We start from the raw sequence: 21,457 nt of genomic DNA, 5'->3' as shown, positions 1-21,457 counted from the left end.
CCTAGAGGCTTGATTTAATGTACATGGCGTATTTAGTTATTGATTTATTGTTTTGAGCAGTACCGTTATATGGAGAGTGAGCGGCGTTATCATCCGATTTCAACTATTTTCACACTGTCGGTAGAGGTTCTTATAACATTTGTGGTAAGTAAATTTAGTTGTTATAGCTTTAGTAGTTAAGGATATACATATGTACATTAAACTTATTAGAGGGTCACGGCCATTTTTTTTTTAGTTTTTGCCCAAAAGTGCATCTGGCTACTGCGATCCTCTGTGCCAAATTACAGTTTTATGTCGTAATTTAGTGCTCAGTTATGGCACCTATAGGCTTTCGCTTAATGGCGTTTTGTGACATTTCTTATATCAACTTTTTTTTCTGAAAGTATTGAAACGTATAAACTCCCTTATTTTTATCAATATAATTTACTTTGGGAAAAGGTTGAATTTATTATTTATTTATTTATTTTAATATGACTTGCAAATAAATTTACAAACATACTGGAAAAAAAGGAAACTGGTTGCCTAGGCCTTCGTCCCAAAGAATTTAATATATTAAGTTGATGTGGAAAACGTGAACTATAGGATTGAACTAATTCCATTCATATTTAGAGAAAAACGATATAATGTTTATGAAAACTTGCCCGTTTTGACTAACTTAAACGGTAAAAATCGGGTGGTCGGGCTATATTATATCCAATATTATACTAGTAAATTTTGCAAAGATATGTTACAATCCGACCGATACTATTGGCCAATATATATGATATAAGCCTAACCGGAAACACTTATATTAATATATATATGTGGCCTGGTCTACGAAAAGGGAGCGAACGTGCGAAAACTAGTTTTCTGGGAAACAACTGTTAAAAATAAACAACTCGTTTCGTCAGCTAAAAAGTGAAAATTGATTTTTTGACACCTAAGCTCCCTTTCCGTAGACCAGGTTACATATATATATATATATAGTATATTTATCATGCCAATTCTATTAAATGTTCACTGAATTTCATTAGATTACCTAACTTATCATCACCAGTATGTACATACATATATATGGAGTAATGTCACCCGGATGTTTGAAAATCGCGATATTAGTTATGTGGGAACTATGTAGGTCACGTTTCACTCGGTTTGTCCTTTTCAGGCACAAAGCTATATTGTTGTTAGTAAATACGGTCTCTCTATTCCACTAAGATAATGTTCGAAAATCTTTAGGTAAATATATGGCTGCTAAGGTAGACTGCATCCCATCATCAACCAATTTCTATATACAGGCATATTTTTATCAAAACATGATTTGCGCCAAATTTCATATATCAGTAATGTACTATATTACTGATGGAACTGGGGCTCTCACATTTGGTATCTAAGGGCTTAAGGTAACTGTTAACTTATGCCTATTTTCATGACTTCTTTGGACGGTGGTTTTTTATTGCAAAATAAAAATGAATTATCTTTAATATTTAGAGTGTTTTTATTTACATATTGAAAACATAAAAAAAAGTATTTAAAAAAATTTAATACTTTATTACTATTATTATTGTCTCTCGAAGTTGGAACCTCAAAAAAAAATGCACGTGGGTGGCCCGGGTGATTTTGGCTCTTGATGTTATCTGAAATCAAATATTATTGATTATTCTTAATTTATAGGCATGTCATTCTGGTCGGAACTACTGAAGTTAAATTTCAAGGGTAAATAACAAAATGGATGGAGTCATGTGTAGAAGTTCACGCAAATGAGGAAAGTTCTCTGATTGTCATTCACTTGGGAGTGGCCAGAAAAAATTAAGATAAGGTGGTCTACCTGTCACCTCCAAGGTGTTTCCAACTAGGTCATATGGAACACAATGTGTTAATCTGAACGACAGGTCTTCTCTCCGTACCCGTTGCGGAACTGCAGAGCACGTGACAAAGGTGTGTAAAAATGAAGAAAAATGAGGTTATTACAGTTAAACCTTAATCACTGCGCTGAAGCACAAGATCTGCTAAAACATACAGTTTTAGAATAGAACATAGATGTCGTCTTACTAAGCTAGCGATATAGCCAGCGTTCGGAAAGAACTTGGATAAAAAATATAAGTGAAAAGGCAGCAATACAGACTTGCAAGGGACACAAGGGACAAGCCTTCATATCACATTCCAAAGAAGCCCACAATGACTTTACATAGATGAATATACTTGTTCAAAGAATATATTTTGTAAGCTGCTATGCTAAAGTCAGCTATTACCCGTATTAAAAGATCTTATTTCAAAAAGCTCTGTGAAGAAGCAAACATAAAACCCTGCGGAACGGCATACAAAATTTGTATGTCGAAGTAATCTAAAAGTGCATCATTTATGAGAAATGTTGCCAAGCATAATTCCCGACACATGCCCTCATTTCCTAAGTTAAACGAAACGAAACTACAGAGCAATTCCTACTAGTCACAAAAGAAGAACTATTGGCTATCGCGAAATCAATCAAAAACTTCAAAGCGCCTGGAATAGATGGTATACCAATAGACAGAAGTCATGATCCTAGGATCCAGTACGTTTGCTAACACGTACAATGCGTGTATATTAGAAGATATGCCCCTCGATCCATGGAAAGTACAGCGTTTGGTTCCACTCTCAAAACCAAAAAAGCTACCAGAACAACCTTAAATATCAACATCTGTGCATGCTCGACACGATTGGTAAACGCTTGAAGTTAGCAACCTACAAAGCCGGCAAATTATCAAAGAGAAATACGGCTTTATAAAAAAAAGGTCCACTATTTACGCACTAAGAGAAGTAATGGATACTGCGAAGTGTGCAGTAAGTGGGAACGGATGGGAAGGTAGTACAAAAAAATACTAAGCATTAATACCCATGGATTTAAAGAATGCGTTCAACTCCGCAAAGTGGGCAAATAAAAAAAAGATCTACTCGAAATAAGCGCTCCACATAATTTTATAAATATTACTTTCAAAATCGGAAATTATTATTAGACAAGGCCAGGGCACTCAGAGCTACACTATCTTCAGTGGAGTACCGCAAGGCTCGGTTTTAGGCCCACTACTATTGAATCTCATGCACGATGGGGTGCCAAAAATACTGCAACCCAATAATGTGAAAACAATCGCATATGCGAAAAATTATAGAAAAGATCTCGCTCACCATAGCAGAATGTGAGATTACTTCACAGCCACAGTTGAAGTTCAAGGACTTAAAAAACAACAAATGATTTTTTCGGCAAAATAAATTTATTGTATTCAAAACCGTCTCCTTCTGCTTCAATACAGCTATTTGCGCGGCCCAAAAGCATGTCGAACGAGTGTTTAGCTCCTTGGTCGGCTTCATGCCACGGTGGCATATCAAGTGAATACGGGGAGTGGTTAGTTCTTAAAATGTGATTTTTGGTCAAATAATCGTCCTTCGAGTGTTGGATTCTGAGCAATTTTTGGTCGTCAGTGAATTTGTGCGAAACAAACCGGGCAAACACATTTCGCTTGTCCAAATGTTTGGTCAAAGTGCGATAAATCGATGTTTTGGAGATGTTAAACTCCATTTCCATGAATTTCAATGATGATTTCGATTGATTTTTGATGCATTCATGCATAGTTTCGATGGAATTTCCGGTGATCAAAGATTTTGATTGGCCCACATGTTGATCGTCATTTATGTCCTCACGACCACTTTGAAAACGTTGAATCCACTCGTGCACTCTGCTACGAGATAGGCAATCATTGCCATAAACTTGTTTCATCAATCGAAACGTTTTGGTAAAAGTTTTTCCAATTTTAAAACAAAATTTAATGTTGGCTCTTTGTTCGAAGCTCATTTTCGCACAGATAACACAAACATACTGACACTTAAAACGCATTAACTTCGCTTCCAATCGATGAAATGTCATGCCTCATGTTTCACTGGACAATAAATAAAATATAAAGATAACAGATTCTAACGCACCAGTCGGCGCCACCAGAGAGCGCTAGATTCAAAAGGTCTTGTTTAGTTTGGAACGCATCTTGTAAAGCAAATAAAGTCTTCATCTAGAATGATGGCGCTGATGTTCAGTTACATTTTATGCGGCTCCAATTTCGATACAGCCGCTAGACATAAAAACATATGCTAGACCAATTCATATAAAATGAAGCTGTTGTGGTATTAGCCAGTATGGAAGAGACGTCTAGCGCAGCAAAGAGAGAGAAGAAAATAAAGAGCATCGTAATGTGGTAGAAACGGTGTCAAAATTCATACAAAGGGGACCTGAATTTCTACCTGAATCAGACAGTGCCCATAGGTGCTTTAGAAACTTCTTCTTTACTGGCGTAGACACCGCTTACGCGATTATAGCCGAGTTAACAACAGCGCGCCAGTCGTTTCTTCTTTTCGCTACGTGGGGCCAATTGGATATTCCAAGCGAAGCCAGGTCCTTCTAACGGGAGGTTTTCCTTTTTTTTTTTGCTTCCACCGTCGTCGAGAGAAGACTTTACTTCTCAATTGCCTACTCTGTCCGAAGTAGCACCTGTTGGCAAAAGTTGGATCTCTAGGCTGACATTGTTGGTGGTGTTTATACTAGTTCCAAGACAGACGAAATTATCTACAACTTCAAACTTATGACTGTCAACAGTGACGTCAGAGCCAAGTCGCGAATGCGACGACTGTTTGTTTGATGACAAGAGATATTTTCTCTTGCCTTCGTTCACTGCCAGACCCATTTGCTTTGCTTCCTTGTCCAGTCTGGAGAAAACAGAACTAACGGCGCGGGTGTTGAGGCCGATCATATCAGTATCAACGGCATACGCCAGCAGATGGACACTCTTATAAAATATTCTGCAGCTCGAATTATTTTCTCGAAGCGCAGATTGAAGAAGTTGCACGATAGGGAGTCGCCTTGTCTGAAACCTTGTTTGGTTTTGGTATTTAAGTGCTCATCTCGGACGAGTACCCTTGCGAAAAGTTACGTTCTCAGCATCGTGCTCTTTCTCTATGATACACCAGACAACATACAGTTATCACGCAATTATCTTCCATTTTTCAAATTTCGTGAACGATTCTCTACATGTAATACGGCAGTTCTCAACTTGAAGTTTTCCAGCTCTTTTAGCCATCCAATCGAATCGTAATATGTTTACTGACTCTTCACTCAATATTCTCTTTACCAGTTTATCTGTTGAATTGAGAGTTGAGGTCAGCATAATTCATTGTATTCCATTCATATTCTCCCATATTCTCTATTCAAAATTAATCATAATTGTTTAAAAATCGATAGTAGCCCCTCATATGTTTAGCTCTGTTAATGCGATATTAACATTTTCAGAATAGACATCCCATTCACTAGTGCACCAATTATATTGTTTGGTGATTTGACGCAACTCTGACCTTTCGGAGACATGCTGATATTCTCTGCTAATCCCAATGATGCATGCGACACTTTAGTCTTTGTGAGAGTTATGCAAATATTTTAAATTAACAGAAATAATGAGACAAAGGAAGGATCTGGTCTTTGTTATTGCATTAAATCATATGGTACTCATACAAATGATGACGTATCACTAACTGAAACTTCCGCGGAAGCTTCCGATTTTTGTCCAATTAAAAGCCAAACAATTTCAAAGCTCTTAAGATCAATCGAATCCCAACTGAGGCTATCATTCAACTGCTAAATATTCAGTTAAAGGGATTGGCATAATAGATTATTTTAGAAAGAGTTAAAGTTCCTCAATCTTTTTAATATAAAAGAAATCAATAACTATTCATAAAAGTTAGGGGACCACATTTAGTAAAGTTGTAGTTCATACTCGACCCAGAATGCCAAGTGCTTTAGTATATGTTGCTTGCAGTCGAGCTATGTAAATGCATAATTTGTTATGTAAGACATTATTTTGAAAATATAGGAAAGAAATTAACAGGAACAATGAAATGTAATTTTGATAAATGTTATTAAGTAAATATATATAATAGTAATGTTTAATATAGTAATATATATATTAGGCTGTCAAATATCCACATTTTTTTTTCTTTTGAATTTCGCGGCTATATACATATGTACATACATATAAAGCGCTACAGAGCTCGTATCCGGCAATTCTATACATCTTTGTACGGTCTTGACATAAAGGAACTGTGGGACGGCATTTCAAACTCCTTACGTACAGCTGCAACCAAAACCATTGGTTTTCGGAAAGTGCAAAAGAACAGCTGGTACGACGAAGAGTGCCGTGTCGCAGCGGAGAGAAAACAGGCTGCATACTTCGCAACGTTACGATCGACCACAACACGTGCGGGATGGGATAGATACCAAGAGTTGCAGAGGAAAACGAGACGTATTTGCAGAAAAAGAAAGAGGCCGAAATGCGTGAGTATGAAGAGCTTGATAAGTGGCAAACAGGAGTAATGCTCGAAAATTCTACGAAGAAATGCGGCGGCTTACAGAAGACGATGTCCAGAGCATACTTAAATTATGGAGGGAACACTTCTCCAGCCAGCTGAATGGCACTTAACGTACAACGCCAGGAGAAGGTGAACCCGATTCCTCAATCGATGACGATGGATCAGACGTTCCATTGCCCGACCATGAAAAAGTTCGAATAGCAATTACCCGCCTGAAGAACAACAAAGCAGCTGGGGACAGCACAAATGCACGATGTCTGAATTTGGTATCCCTGAAAAACTATTACGGCTGTGTAAACTGACGTTAAGCAGCACCACAAGCTCAGTCAGGATCCGGAAGGACCTCTCCGAGCCGTTCGATACCAAACGAGGTGTCAGACAAGGCGACTCCCTATCGTGCGACTTCTTCAATCTGCTGCTGAAGAAATTAGTTCGAGCTGCAGAACTTAATCGAGCAGGTAAAATCTTTTATAAGAGTGTACAGCTGCTGGCGTATGCCGATGATATTGATATCATCGGCCTTAACACCCGGCCGTTAGTTCTGCTTTCTTGGAACCAGCGTAAACTCTTGCCAACAGTTGCTACTTTGGACTGAGTAGGCAATTGAGAAGCAAAGTCGTCTCTCGACGAACAAAAACCAAACTCTATAAGTCACTCATAATTCCCGTCCTGCTATATGGTGCAGAGGTCTGGACGGTGACAACAAGTGATGAGTCGACGTTGCGAGTTTTCGAGAGAAAAGTTCTGCGAAAGATTTATGATCCTTTGCGCGTTGGCCACGGCTAATATCGCATTCGATAGAATGATGAGCTGTATGAGATATATGGCGACATTGAAATAGTTGAGCGAATTAAAAGACAGCGGCTACGCTGGCTGGGTCATGTTGTCCGAATAGACTAAAACACTACAGCTCTGAAAGTATTCGACGCAGTACCCACCGGGGGAAGCAGAGGAAGAGGAAGACCTCCACTCCGTTCGAAGGACCAGGTGGAGGAGGACCTGGCTTCGCTTGGAACATCCAATTGGCGCCACGTAGAGAAAAGAAGAATCAACTGGCGCGCTGTTGTTAACTCGGCTATAATCCCGTAAGCGGTGTCTACGCCAGTAAAGAAGAAGTAGAAGGTCTTGATATATCCTATAAAACGACGCTATGCATGATTAGTTTGGATATTGCTTTCAACAGTTATATAAGAAACATGGAGTTCACTATCGCCGAAATTCGCGCTATTTTAAAGTTTTCTTTCCTTAAAAGCAAATCTACTAGAGAAACGTTCCGTGAGATTAATGGTGCTTTGGGGGATAGTAATCTATCACTTCGAACTGCGGCGGAATGGTTTCGACGATTCACAGACGACACCATGGATAAGACCTGTGACGACAAATACCGATAAAATCATGGAAAACATCGAGATAGACCGGCATGTGGCATCTCGTGACATCGTTCAAAAAATGGGAGGTAGTCACTAAACCATTTTGAACCATCTGCAGTCGGCTGGGTACACAAAAAAGCTGCTAAAACGGAACGACCATGTTTGAAGCGGATGGTGACTGGCGACGAAAAATGGTGCACATACGACAATATGGAGGAGGATGGAGTCATATGTAGAAGTTCACGCAAGTGAGGAAAGTTCTCTGATCGCCATTCACTTGGGAGTGGCCAGAAACGATTCTTTTACATATGACTCAAGCAGCTCACGACTTCCGGTCTTTGACCAAGTATCCTCTGGGTAGCCTAAGAAGATCCGTTTGAAGGCGAGCTAACGTGAGAAGGCGAAATATCCCCTACATAGGGTTGTGCGCTGGGTTTGGGACCCGCCACGTAAAAAAACAACCCCAGCGAATAGCAACAATCAGCCTCGGATGAGAGACCCCCCTTTTGATGACGACCATGGAAAACGAAATAAGGACTACGAATTGAGGGCATGCACCTGGAATGTCCGGTCCCTTAATTGGGAAGGTGCCGCTGCCCAGCTGGTTGATGTCCTCGTGAAAATAAAGGCTGACATCACCGCCGTCCAAGAAATGCGATGGACGGGACAAGGACAAAGACGAGTAGGTCCTTGTGGCATTTACTACAGTGGCCATATAAAGGAGCGCAAGTTTGGTGTTGGATTCGTGGTGGGAGAGAGACTCCGTCGCCGAGTACTATCATTCACTCCGGTGAATGAACGTCTAGCCACAATTCGCATCAAAGCGAGGTTCTTCAACATATCGCTGATTTGCGCCCACGCCCCGACGGAAGAGAAGGACGATGTGACCAAAGATGACTTTTATGAGCGCTTGGAGCTCGCTTATGAGAGCTGCCCCCGCCACGATGTCAAAATCGTGCTTGGCGACTTCAACGCCAGGGTGGGCAAAGAAGGTATCTTTGGCACTACGGTCGGTAAATTCAGCCTCCACGAGGAAACATCCCCAAATGGGTTGAGGCTGATCGACTTCGCCGGGGCCCGAAATATGGTTATCTGTAGTACTAGATTCCAGCATAAGAAGATTCATCAAGCTACCTGGCTGTCTCCGGATCGAAAAACTACCAACCAGATCGAACATGTTGTGATAGACGGAAGACACGTCTCCAGTGTTTTAGATGTGCGTGCGCTCCGAGGTCCTAACATCGACTCGGACCACTATCTTGTTGCAGCTAAGATTCGCACCCGCCTCTGTGCAGCAAAAAACGCACGCCAACAAACACAAGGAAGGTTCGACGTCGAGAAGCTGCAATCACAACAGACAGCCGAGCGATTTTCTACTCGGCTTGCACTCCTGCTCTCTGAGAGCACTCGTCAACAACTCGGTATAAGGGAACTGTGGGACGGCATTTCAAACTCCTTACGTACAGCTGCAACCGAAACCATTGGTTTTCGGAAGGTGCAAAAGAACAGCTGGTACGACGAGGAGTGCCGTGTCGCAGCGGAGAGAAAACAGGCTGCCTACCTCGCAACGTTACGATCGACCACAACACGTGCGGGATGGGATAGATACCGAGAGTTGAAGAGGGAAGCGAGACGCATTTGTAGACAGAAAAAGAAAGAGGCCGAAATGCGTGAGTACGAAGAGCTTGATAAGCTGGCCGACAGGGGTAATGCTCGAAAATTCTACCAAAAGATGCGGCGGCTTACAGAAGGTTTCAAGACCGGAGCATACTCATGTAGAACCCCCCAAGGTGATCTAGTCACCGATGCCCAGAGCATACTTAAATTATGGAGGGAACACTTCTCCAGCCTGCTGAATGGCAGTGAACACACAACGCCAGGAGAAGACGAACCCGATTCCCCAATCGATGACGATGGAAAAGACGTTCCATTGCCCGACCAAGAAGAAGTTCGAATAGCAATTACCCGCCTGAAGAACAACAAAGCGTCGGGGGCGGATGGATTGCCGGACGAGCTATTCAAACACGGCGGCGAAGAACTGATAAGGAGCATGCATCAGCTTCTTTGTAAAATATGGTCGGACGAAAGCATGCCCAACGATTGGAATTTAAGTGTGCTATGCCCAATCCATAAAAAAGGAGACCCCACAATCTGCGCCAACTACCGTGGGATTAGCCTCCTTAATATCGCGTATAAGGTTCTATCGAGCGTATTGTGTGAAAGATTAAAGCCCACCGTCAACAAACTGATTGGACCTTATCAGTGTGGCTTCAGACCTGGTAAATCAACAACCGACCAGATATTCACCATGCGCCAAATCTTGGAAAAGACCCGTGAAAGGAGAATCGACACACATCACCTCTTCGTCGATTTTAAAGCTGCTTTCGACAGTACGAAAAGGAGCTGCCTTTATGCCGCAATGTCTGAATTTGGTATCCCCGCAAAACTAATACGGCTGTGTAAACTGACATTGAGCGGGACCAAAAGCTCCGTCAGGATCGGGAAGGACCTCTCCGAGCCGTTCGATACCAAACGAGGTTTCAGACAAGGCGACTCCCTATCGTGCGATTTCTTCAATCTGCTGCTGGAGAAAATAGTTCGAGCTGCAGAACTTAATCGAGCAGGTACAATCTTTTATAAGAGTGTACAGCTGCTGGCGTATGCCGATGATATTGATATCATCGGTCTCAACACCCGCGCCGTTAGTTCTGCTTTCTCCAGACTGAGCAAGGAAGCAACGCAAATGGGTCTGGCAGTGAACGAGGGCAAGACGAAATATCTCCTGTCATCAAACAAACAGTCGTCGCACTCGCGACTTGGCACTCACGTCACTGCTGACAGTCATAACTTTGAAGTTGTAGATAATTTCGTCTATCTTGGAACCAGCATTAACACCACCAACAATGTCAGCTTTGAAATCCAACGCAGGATAACTCTTGCCAACAGGTGCTACTTCGGACTGAGTAGGCAATTGAGAAGCAAAGTCCTCTCTCGACAGACAAAAACCAAACTCTATAAGTCACTCATAATTCCCGTCCTGCTATATGGTGCAGAGGCCTGGACGATGTCAACAACAGATGAGTCGACGTTGAGAGTTTTCGAGAGAAAAGTTCTGCGAAAGATTTATGGTCCTTTGCGCGTTGGCCACGGCGAATATCGCATTCGATGGAACGATGAGCTGTACGAGATATACGGCGACATTGACATAGTTCAGCGAATTAAAAGACAGCGGCTACGCTGGCTAGGTCATGTTGTCCGAATGGACGAAAACACTCCAGCTCTGAAAGTATTCGACGCTGTACCCGCCGGGGGAAGCAGAGGAAGAGGAAGACCTCCACTCCGTTGGAAGGACCAAGTGGAGAAGGACCTGGCTTCGCTTGGAATATCCAATTGGCGCCACGTAGCGAAGAGAAGAAACGACTGGCGCGCTGTTGTTGACTCGGCTATAATCGCGTAAGCGGTGTCTACGCCAGTAAAGAAGAAGATACGACAATATCAAGCTAAAACATACCCCATCAAGCTATACAGCACCCGGACATAGCGCCATATGATTACCACCTGTTCTTGTCCATGGCGAACGATCTTGTTGGTGTAAAGTTGAACTTAAAAGAGGCTTGTGAAAAGTGGCTGTCCGAGTTCTTCGCAAATAAGGAAAGGGGCTTCGACGAGGGGGGTATTATGAAGTTGCCATCTAGAGGGAAACAGATTATCGAACGAAACGGCGTATATTTGACCGAAATCCGACCAATATAACATTTTATTATAGTATTGAATAAAGAGAAAAAAGCGGAGATATTTGACAACCTTACACGTAAATTAGTATAAAAATGTAATTTTTAAATTTGTTAATATTTATTATTTTTAAGCTAAGCAGTATCATAATATTTATTTAATAAATACAAATTTTTATTCATTGTTATTGTTCTTTGCATATTCCTCAACAAAGGTGTAAATGGTACAACAATTTCTCGTAATTTGAATAAATTTGTTATACAAATTGTTCTAATTAATTTTATTGAGTATATAAATAACTGGCTTCTGATTAAATTGCACATATACATATATACGGAAATCTCATACGAGTATAATATTTTACTTTGCGAAAATATAAAATGTTCGGTTACACAGGAACTTTGTCTTCCTTACTTGTTTTGCTTTTTTTTATTAAATCCCTTATATCATTGAATGAGAGCACTTTTATGTTTTGATAGGTTGGACAGTTTTTGTCCGAAATAAGATTTTCTACAACTTTTCCTTAAGAAGTTTTTGGAGAAGGCCAGTTGTTCACTCAAAATTTTCAAAGATATGTGAAAAACGTGAAAAATTCAAAAAGGAAGTACTTCAAGTCAAAGTTCATGTGCCCGTGAAGATACTAAAAATTCATAAGGCCTAAGCAGTCGTTTTTAGTATTAAAAAAATAAACTTTTTCAAAATTTCAACTAATTTGAGTGGTAGCTTAATACGAATAAATTGTAGATCACACAAAATCATTAAATATAAACAAGAAGTTCACGAGAGAAAAAAATCGTTTGACATTATTGATTGAAAATTGGTTTTGTTATAGAAAACACTTTCCGAGGTAATACAACAACAATTAATCCGAATTGTCAGCAGTAAAACTATTTCACCTTTTTACAAGCTGTGGATCTCGATAATAGTTTTGGTTGTAGATTACGTCACTCTCTCCAATCCGATCCCAATTCGTCTGGCATGCTTGTTCTTTTTTATACGCATTGTATGTTAGTAAACATGAAGTCATAGAAGGATTTCGCTGTAGGGGACTATCCCAAGCATCTTCGTCGTCGTAAGTGATTAAAGTATTCGAGAAGTTTTGTCTAGATATTGAATTAGCTGCATTAACCATATATTGGGTATCATAGAAAGGAATTTGATCTAATCGGAACGGTAGCTTTTTTGTCGGTATAGGCAGTGGCCCAAGTTGAGAAGAGTTCACTTCGCGCGTGTTTATCCGATCAAATGGTACGTTACGTGTACATTTATTTATTCCAGCGAAAAATCTTTGATTATAAATGTGTACCTGAAAGTAAATAAAATCCTGTTTAGATATTTCTTTAAATATATTTTCTTAAACAAAACAAAGGGCCAGGGTAGGTAAAAAAAAGTAGGGATCAAAGTGAAGATATATGAAATTAAATTAATGTCGGTATTCTGCGTGAGACGATTGTCTCATGTCTCTAATAGTGACTATAGTAATTTAGTGATTCTGTTAGTGAGGAGTCTCATTTTGGTATTCTGGCAGTTACAGCATAGTAGTATACTGTAAAGTAGTATACTCTATTTGCCAGAATACCAAAATGAGACTTCTGACTAACAGAATCACTAAATTACTATAGTCACTACTAGAGACATGAGACAATCGTCTCACGCAGAATACCGATATAAGGTTACTTTGCCATATTTTAATCTGTCATGTTTCATTTAACTTCTTCTTGCTCTTTTGGTATATAGTAATAAAATATATGTATATCCTCACATAGTTAGTATAACTATTTAGAAATAAATTTAAAAAGAACAAGTAATGATGGGCTAAGTTCGGATGTAACCGAATATTTTATACTCTCGCAAAGATCAAAGGTGGGAAATATGTAGGTACTTTTAGGTGTAGCAAAACTTTATATTTAAAACTATTGGACAGAATTCAACTTTCATGGTTCAACGAAATCGTGAATGCATTACATTCACATTTGGTATTTTATTAACTTATATATATATTATAAGTTTTAGACTCACTTAGTTTCATTAGTACACTTTACATGTTCGAAATATTAAATATTTAAATGAGATATATGTGATATGAACTCAATTAAAACGACAACACTTTTTATATGGGGTATACTATATGATGAAGACGTTAACAAGAGTGTGAGAAATTCCAATTTCATTCTGTATAAATGAAAATCATTACATGTTGTATATGTGAGTTGGGGTAGCACCATAAAAGAAACCGGCTTTATATCTTATAGTTTAATGACGAAAATATGTCAACCAAAAGTTCGAAAGTATTAGGTATGTTGAGCCTAAGGGCCATCATGAATCACCCCTATCACGCATTTCGACTTGGAATGAAATTTTCTCCGTTTGGCGACTTTGGTATCATGCGTTCCGTTCCCGTTCAGTTCAACTTCGAAATTTACAATTCTGCCTATCATGCATTTCGATCGTAGCTCCGTTTTGCTAAGTTGCAATTTTGTTGGCGGAGAACTTTTTGTGTTTTTATTTTGCTGCGAAAATTTTATTTCCGTAATTTTTTTTGAATTTTCTAAAAATGTAAGTAAAACTTGTATTTAAAAGTTGTAAAACACACGATATTTCCAGTTTTAGGGATGTTTTTTGATATGCTTTCAGGTCAAAAACAACAACACCAGAGCAATATAGAAAATTGGCAGATATGATGGAGAGTTAGCTAGATATAGCCAACGGTTTCCACCAGCGTCCTAAAGAAGATGTGCAGGCTTTTTGGAAAGAGGTAGCATCAAATTTACTTGCCGTCGTCTCTTCCGCAAACGTATCTAGGAGATACTTGAATGCGTCCTTATTCGGACGAAAAATTTTTTTGAATCTATTTACGTAAACAAATTGTAAGAAAAATGTATACTTTCACGTGCAATTACTTACAGCCCGTTATTCAGCTGGAAGGGATCGCACATACATATCTCGTAATCTTCTCCTTTCAATTCTCACCCCAGCCTTCTGAGATGCGCTGCTCTCCTCCTCAACCAGTAATATCGCCGCGGATAAAGATTCCATAGTTACGTTTAATAAAAATAATAGCAATATAAAAATTTTACTTTTATTTATTTTCTTTGAACAGCAGTAATTTGTGTATTTTTGCTTTGTTATGTTCCAGTTTCACATATTTCAGCTGATTTCGAAAGAGTTATAGCTCTTCCTCTTCTTCTTTCAATCCAATTGCAACGCATGATACCTAATTTCGACTCCGGCGGAGCGTAGAGCGGGAACGTAATCGAAATGCATGATAGGGGTGATTAAAACCATTATTATTTACAAATTCCAATACTAAAACGCATAGAATACATTGGTCATTCAATTAATATCAGCCAAATATTCTAGGGCCCACATATTTGATATCTAGGCCGATGAAAACATATAGTTCGACTTCGATAATTCTTATCATAAGATGAAATATCTCAGGCCCATTATTTGTGCAAAGTTTTATTTTGATAAATTAATTGGAGTTTGATTTGTGAAATGTAAAGTTAAAGGATCAGATGGATTTTAAGTATTTATTATATTATTTTTGAAGTTGGCGTGGTTTTAGTCGATTTCGTTCATTTTAACACCGTAAGATAAGAATATTTGAGTAACCTTACGCACCAAATTTGGTTGAAATTGATCAAGTAGTTCTTTGGATATTGGATTTTGGGCTAAAAATTGGCGGTGCTACCTGCTTGATTAGTTGTATATGGTAAAAATAACCGTTAAATGGACAAAACTATTATAAAGGGTGATTTTTTAAGAGCTTGATAACTTTTTAAAAAAAAAAACGCTAAAAATTTGCAAAATCTCATCGGTTATTTATTTGAAACGTTAGATTGGTTCATGACATTTACTTTTTGAAGATAATTTCATTTAAATGTTGACCGCGGCTGCGTCTTAGGTGGTCCATTCGGAAAGTCCAATTTTGGGCAACTTTTTCGAGCATTTCGGCCGGAATAGCCCGAATTTCTTCGGAAATGTTGTCTTCCAAAGCTGGAATAGTTGCTGGCTTATTTCTGTAGACTTTAGACTTTACGTAGCCCCACAAAAAATAGTCTAAAGGCGTTAAATCGCATGATCTTGGTGGCCAACTTACGGGTCCATTTCTTGAGATGAATTGTTGTCCGAAGTTTTCCCTCAAAATGGCCATAGAATCGCGAGCTGTGTGGCATGTAGCGCCATCTTGTTGAAACCACATGTCAACCAAGTTCAGTTCTTCCATTTTTGGCAACAAAAAGTTTGTTAGCATCGAACGATAGCGATCGCCATTCACCGTAACGTTGCGTCCAACAGCATCTTTGAAAAAAATACGGTCCAATGATTCCACCAGCGTACAAACCACACCAAACAGTGCATTTTTCGGGATGCATGGGCAGTTCTTGAACGGCTTCTGGTTGCTCTTCACCCCAAATGCGGCAATTTTGCTTATTTACGTAGCCATTCAACCAGAAATGAGCCTCATCGCTGAACAAAATTTGTCGATAAAAAAATTTTCGAACTGAGCACTGATTTTGGTAATAAAATTCAATGATTTGCAAGCGTTGCTCGTTAGTAAGTCTATTCATGATGAAATGTCAAAGCATACTGAGCATCTTTCTCTTTGACACCATGTCTGAAATCCCACGTGATCTGTCAAATACTAATGCATGAAAATCCTAACCTCAAAAAAAATCACCCGTTACAAGCTAAGCAGTAATAACTGCTGGTCACCCACGTTAGAGCTTCTGCTTTCTAATGCCCTCCATCTAGTGAAAATGATGAGCATACAACCTTGCAGCATTACCAAAAGCTGTTAGGCAAGTGAGCACCGAACGCTATGAGAGCGAACACTGTAGTTAACAGCTACTACTTTACATCCCAGTAGTTGTGAAGCAAGTGCGAACCAATTGCCGTGAGGGCGATCATTGAATAACAACAGGAAAGACATCATTCACATAAACCTAATTGTTGGAGAACTGCGACTTAACATAGCCAATAGTTCGAAAAAAGCGTGGGCGAACTAATGTGAAAGTGTATTTGCAGCAAACGACTCCAATACAAGTTGAATTGAATAATTGTGAGAGCAAATTGAGCAGCTAACAGCGAGATGTGACAGAGAGCGGGGTTCAGTTTGTTCCAATTAGAATTAACAGCAGTGCGTTTCGTTGCAAATAGACGTTTGGCAGAACACACCGGTTGCAAAAATAAGATACTATTTTAAGATTTTCGTTTGTAAAAATTGTTTAATTTAATAAAGTTTATATTTAAAAAGTAATTGTGCTGAATAAACTTATAAGTTACACAATATGTTTCAAGGGTATACAAGTTATGAAATACCTGTTGTGCTAAGTTAACGAAATCCTGAAATCTGGCTGCACGATAGTGTAACAAGACTTGAAATAAAGATTTTTCTCGCCATTTTTTAGCATACACTCGTATAAATACCGCTGTTTCTTCATTCAATTGGCCCGTTTTTTCATTGACTAAGGGCTGAAAACGTTGTCTTTCATGATATCCACGAAAAGCTGTAAGTATAGATAATATATATATGTATCTATGTTAATTATTATAAAATACATAAGGATATATACTTAATATATTGTTTTATCCATAAGTTTAATAATAATTGTCACAAACTCAATATACGCTTTGAATTCCTACTTATTTGTAGAAAATCCGAAAGTGTAATTTATCTCCTCTATGGCTCTTGTTCTTTCCTAATATTGGTTGTACACGTTCATTATTAAGATTTTTTGAAAGATCTCAACACAGTGAAATAGTAATAAATTGATATCTTAAAAAGAATTGCTTAGCTGAAAACGTGGTACATGCATAGCACATACTTCAGACCAAATTCTTTCAATGTGTGATGTTTTTTGGCGCTGATATGTGTAGTTTGATTCTTTTATACTTATATACATACATACAAACAAATGTAGATATTTTTTTTATTTATTTTTATGTGTATGTGGCTTGTAAATGAACATAATGCAATATCGAGAGCAGCTTGAAGGTTTGGAAACTGAAGAACAGTGACAAATTGCTGGAATGTTGATATTTTAACAATTATCTTGTGATCATTTCTAGACACATTGTATTCTATTTTTTATTGTTCTAATTGTCCTCCGTTTGAGTGGCTTGCTCCACTTCAGCTAAACGTGCAGCAGCAAGTGCTTCCTCTTTGCGCGCAGACTCAAAGAGATCCTCAGCTTCAGATGGCGTTTCACTGGCATCAAAGTATTCAACATCAAAATCTTTTTCGGCGTATTCCATATTACCTTTTTGTATTTTAGTGGCTGCCTCATCATTGCGAGTGACTCCTTTTGCTGAAAAATATTAGAAATAAACTGGGTTAAGGAAATAACTAAGGTAGAGCTATAACCGAACTTTTGATAAATGTGTTAATGGTAATATTTCAATATTTTAGCAAACTGCAAACATCAACATTTTTTTTAGTATGAAGGATGGGGATGCATAGAATATATTTCAATTGTCGTATTCTTTTGTAACTATATTTTTGTACTTCAGTAGACAAAGACGAGTAAACAATAAATAATAATGCGCCGATTCAGCATAAATATGATATATTTTTATAGGTTGTATACATAAAACCCACCTCCCCCCCCTCCCCCCTTTCATTTACTTACTTAACAGACTTGCCAATTATTTAGATCAATTCAACGACACATACGGCAATTATGGTTAATGATTATAATCGATTCACAATTTTGTGGAAGAAAGACTGTTGGAAACTTTCTTATGCCATACATTTTTACGAATTTTATAAAATGTTCGGCTGAAACCTAAATTAGTCCTCCCTTATTTATTTATTATTACCTTTTTTGGGATCCTTGCCCCCTTTCATTCGCTTTCGTGCTAGCAACGCTCTCATCATAGACTGAACTTTAATCACTTTTTTCACTTGGACTTCGTATAATCTATGAAAACAAAAAACATGATATACAGCAAGATAAAAATCCCTTATAGTATATTAAGTTTCAATTAAAGTCTTATACCTTGCCAGAAATTCATCATTATAATATCGTAAGAAAACTTTAGTTTTTCCAATTGCCCAGCCTTCCATTTTTAAACGAATCATTAACAGACGACAATTTTCTTTGGTAATATCCACAGTTTCATCAAAATCAAATGCTAAAAATTGATAACTGCAGGCGAAAATTTAATGAGAATCTATTCGTACATGTACATACATATATTCCTTTACAATATATTAGTGATATGAATGTCATCTACTTTTATAATAGTTCTGAATATCGCTTGATAATATTGATATTTTATACCGTATGCAATTGATAAAATATCAAACTTTTAACTAGATTTAGCTAACTACAAAGAAAGAAGATACAAGGTTTATAATTTGGGGTTCAAGGGTATTGGTACTGAAATGTCGTAAAAATATTATATTTTTAACCGCGAGTTTGACGTTTCCGCAAACCTTGTTATTAACCGTGTTAACTATTGTGTATTTATTATTATAGTTCCAACTAATGTTCTATTTTCGATATTTCTTAATTTAAACGAACATGTACAAACCGTCTAAGAAATTCTTGAAATGTGATCCGACATGAGTAGCCTCGTTGCCTGCCGACCACTGTATCCAATACCCCAAGAGCCTTCATTTGTTGTTGCACCATATCACTATGAAACGCTCGCGGCTTATATTCTAAGTCCGCTCTTATGCACCGAACGAAGTGTACACCCAAATTACTACTAAGTGTCAAAGTTTTGAGGAGAGCTAAACAAGTGAAGCGAAAATTTGCGGCCAAAGTTCGGAGGTTATTCACTTGCGAAATACAACCAGCTGATAAAGTATTTAGCGGCTGCGAAAAATATTTTGTAATATTTAATAAAATGAAATACAGGCATAAACTAAAAGCTACTAATAATTGCGACAACAATACATACATAGGATTTTCTCTGAGAATCTTCTGGTTTATGTTGTACACTTTCAAATGGCATAGTCAAGTTGCCTGCTTTAGTTAGTTGATTTGTAAACATTAACATTATATTTTCATCCATTGACGATCGAAAAGATTCGATCATTTCTGGAGGCACAAAGTCACGATTGATATCAGTGAAGGCCCGAGTATCATATATTATTCGCCCTGTGTAGTGTGCGACTGATATTTCGGTAGCTGTGTGCTTTTTAACGAATTGGCTATGCTTTTCCACAACACGGTCTACGACAAATATTTAGTTTAAAAGAAAAAAATGCATATGTGTGTAATATTTCTAACTCACCCATAATAAGATCTTGATCTTGACTGGTTCGAGAAGCATCATCTATTATGTAAAATAGGCCATCTGGTTTTGTCAATAAATTATCAAGAGCCGTCTTATTGTCGTAGAAATTCAAATTGTCCGTGGGTATATCATCTGCTTCCTAAATATACGAGATTAAATTAAACGCATGACACATGAAGTTTTTAAATAATTGTTTTAATAAAAATAGGATAAGCCGGTTTTGTTGTAGCAAACCGAATACGTTCGAAATTTATAATACAAGGGGCGTAAGTAAACAGGGCTTAAAAAAACAGAATAAATGGTTTTTACGGCAAAATCAATATATTTTATTCAAAATAGTCTCCTTTTGCTTCAATACAGCTTTTTGCACGGTCCAAAACCATGTCGAACGAGTGTTTTAGCTCATTGGCCGGTAAGGTATGGTATGCCGCTGCAAGCCTTTTGAATGGCCTCTACGTGTGCATAACGCTTTCCTTTCATGGACAAATGCATTCTTCCGAAAAGGAAGAAGTCGCACGGTGCCATATCAAGTGAATACAGGGAGTGTTTAATGGTTAAAATGTGATTTTTGTTCAAATAATCGGTACTTCGCATGTTGGATTCTGAGCAATTTTTGGTCGTCAGAAAATTTGTACGGAACAAACCGCGTACACACCTTTCGTAAGCCCAAACGTTAGGTCAAAATACGATAAATCAATGTTTTGGAGGCCTGCAATTCCATTTCCATGAATTTCAATGATGATTTTGGTTGCATTCACGCCTACTTTCGATGGAATTTCCGGTCATCACGGATTTTGGTTGGCCCACATGTTGAACGTCATTTATGTCCTCACGACCACTTTGAAAACGTTGAAACCACTCGTGCACTCTGCTACCGGATAGGCAATCATCCGAATAAACTTGTTTCATCAACTGAAACGTTTTGGTAAAAGTTTTACCAATTTTAAAACAAAATTTAATGTTGGCTCTTTGTTCGAAGCTCATTTTCGCACCGATAACGCAAACATACTGACACTTAAAGCGCAATATCTTCACTTCCAATCAATGAAATATCAATCACTGAACAATCAATAAAGATAGCAGATTCTAACGCACCAGCCGACATATAGATGGCGCACAGTGGTGCCGCTTCATACAAGCCGCGGCAAAAAATAGAAGGAATCGAGGTAGGGCTTTGAAATTTGGCACACATCTCTCCTATTGCCAAATTAGATGAAAAAAAAAAATTTTTGTTAAAATCCGCCCACAACCACGCCCACCTCCCATATAACACAAAAATCAAAAATCATCCTACAGTAACAAAATTTTCTACAGTATAATATTTTGTAAATATAAGCTTGTCCAGAAAAAATAAAGCAAATCCGCCCACAATTACGCCCATCTCCCATATAATATAAGCACAAAAGTTGCAATATTTTCGCTGTTATCACAGCTAGACTGTTAAAAATTGTCAAACGGATTTGAATCAATAAAAATTATTATTTCTCTAAAAATGAAACAAGTCCGCCCACAACTACGCCCACCTCCCATATAACATAACCAATAAATATTCAAAAATGATCATATATTATTAATTATTTATTCAACAAGCAATTTTTTAACATCATCGTCCAATTCTAAAGTTTTATTTTTGGGATTTGTTCTGAAACCATTAATAAAAGGCTCCGATGAAGCTAAAAGCAAGTGAATTACATTTTGATTTGTAGAAATTCTGTCGCATTTTCTAGAATGATTAAGCCTATATTTCT

At 38.1% G+C, this 21,457-nt stretch overlaps 1 protein-coding gene across 4 annotated transcripts in view; it reads right to left on the bottom strand.

Annotated features, from left to right (window-relative positions):
- LOC105222936 (neither inactivation nor afterpotential protein C) overlaps nucleotides 1-21,457 on the bottom strand; it is a 139,425-nt gene that overhangs the window by 8,491 nt on the left and 109,477 nt on the right. For all 4 annotated transcript variants that reach the window (XM_049449750.1, XM_049449772.1, XM_049449768.1 and 1 more), the window contains 8 exons: nucleotides 19,707-19,848; nucleotides 19,371-19,645; nucleotides 18,999-19,285; nucleotides 18,461-18,610; nucleotides 18,282-18,382; nucleotides 17,723-17,770; nucleotides 16,782-16,969; nucleotides 12,356-12,765 (listed from right to left, as the gene is read on the bottom strand). In XM_049449750.1, coding sequence (XP_049305707.1) covers nucleotides 12,356-12,765; nucleotides 16,782-16,969; nucleotides 17,723-17,770; nucleotides 18,282-18,382; nucleotides 18,461-18,610; nucleotides 18,999-19,285; nucleotides 19,371-19,645; nucleotides 19,707-19,848 — 1,601 coding nt within the window. The remainder of the gene's footprint in view (nucleotides 1-12,355; nucleotides 12,766-16,781; nucleotides 16,970-17,722; nucleotides 17,771-18,281; nucleotides 18,383-18,460; nucleotides 18,611-18,998; nucleotides 19,286-19,370; nucleotides 19,646-19,706; nucleotides 19,849-21,457) is intronic.

The sequence above is a fragment of the Bactrocera dorsalis genome, chromosome 1, assembly GCF_023373825.1.
Source record: "Bactrocera dorsalis isolate Fly_Bdor chromosome 1, ASM2337382v1, whole genome shotgun sequence".
Lineage (NCBI taxonomy): Eukaryota > Metazoa > Arthropoda > Insecta > Diptera > Tephritidae > Bactrocera > Bactrocera dorsalis.
This window is presented reverse-complemented; position numbering and strand designations above follow the sequence as displayed.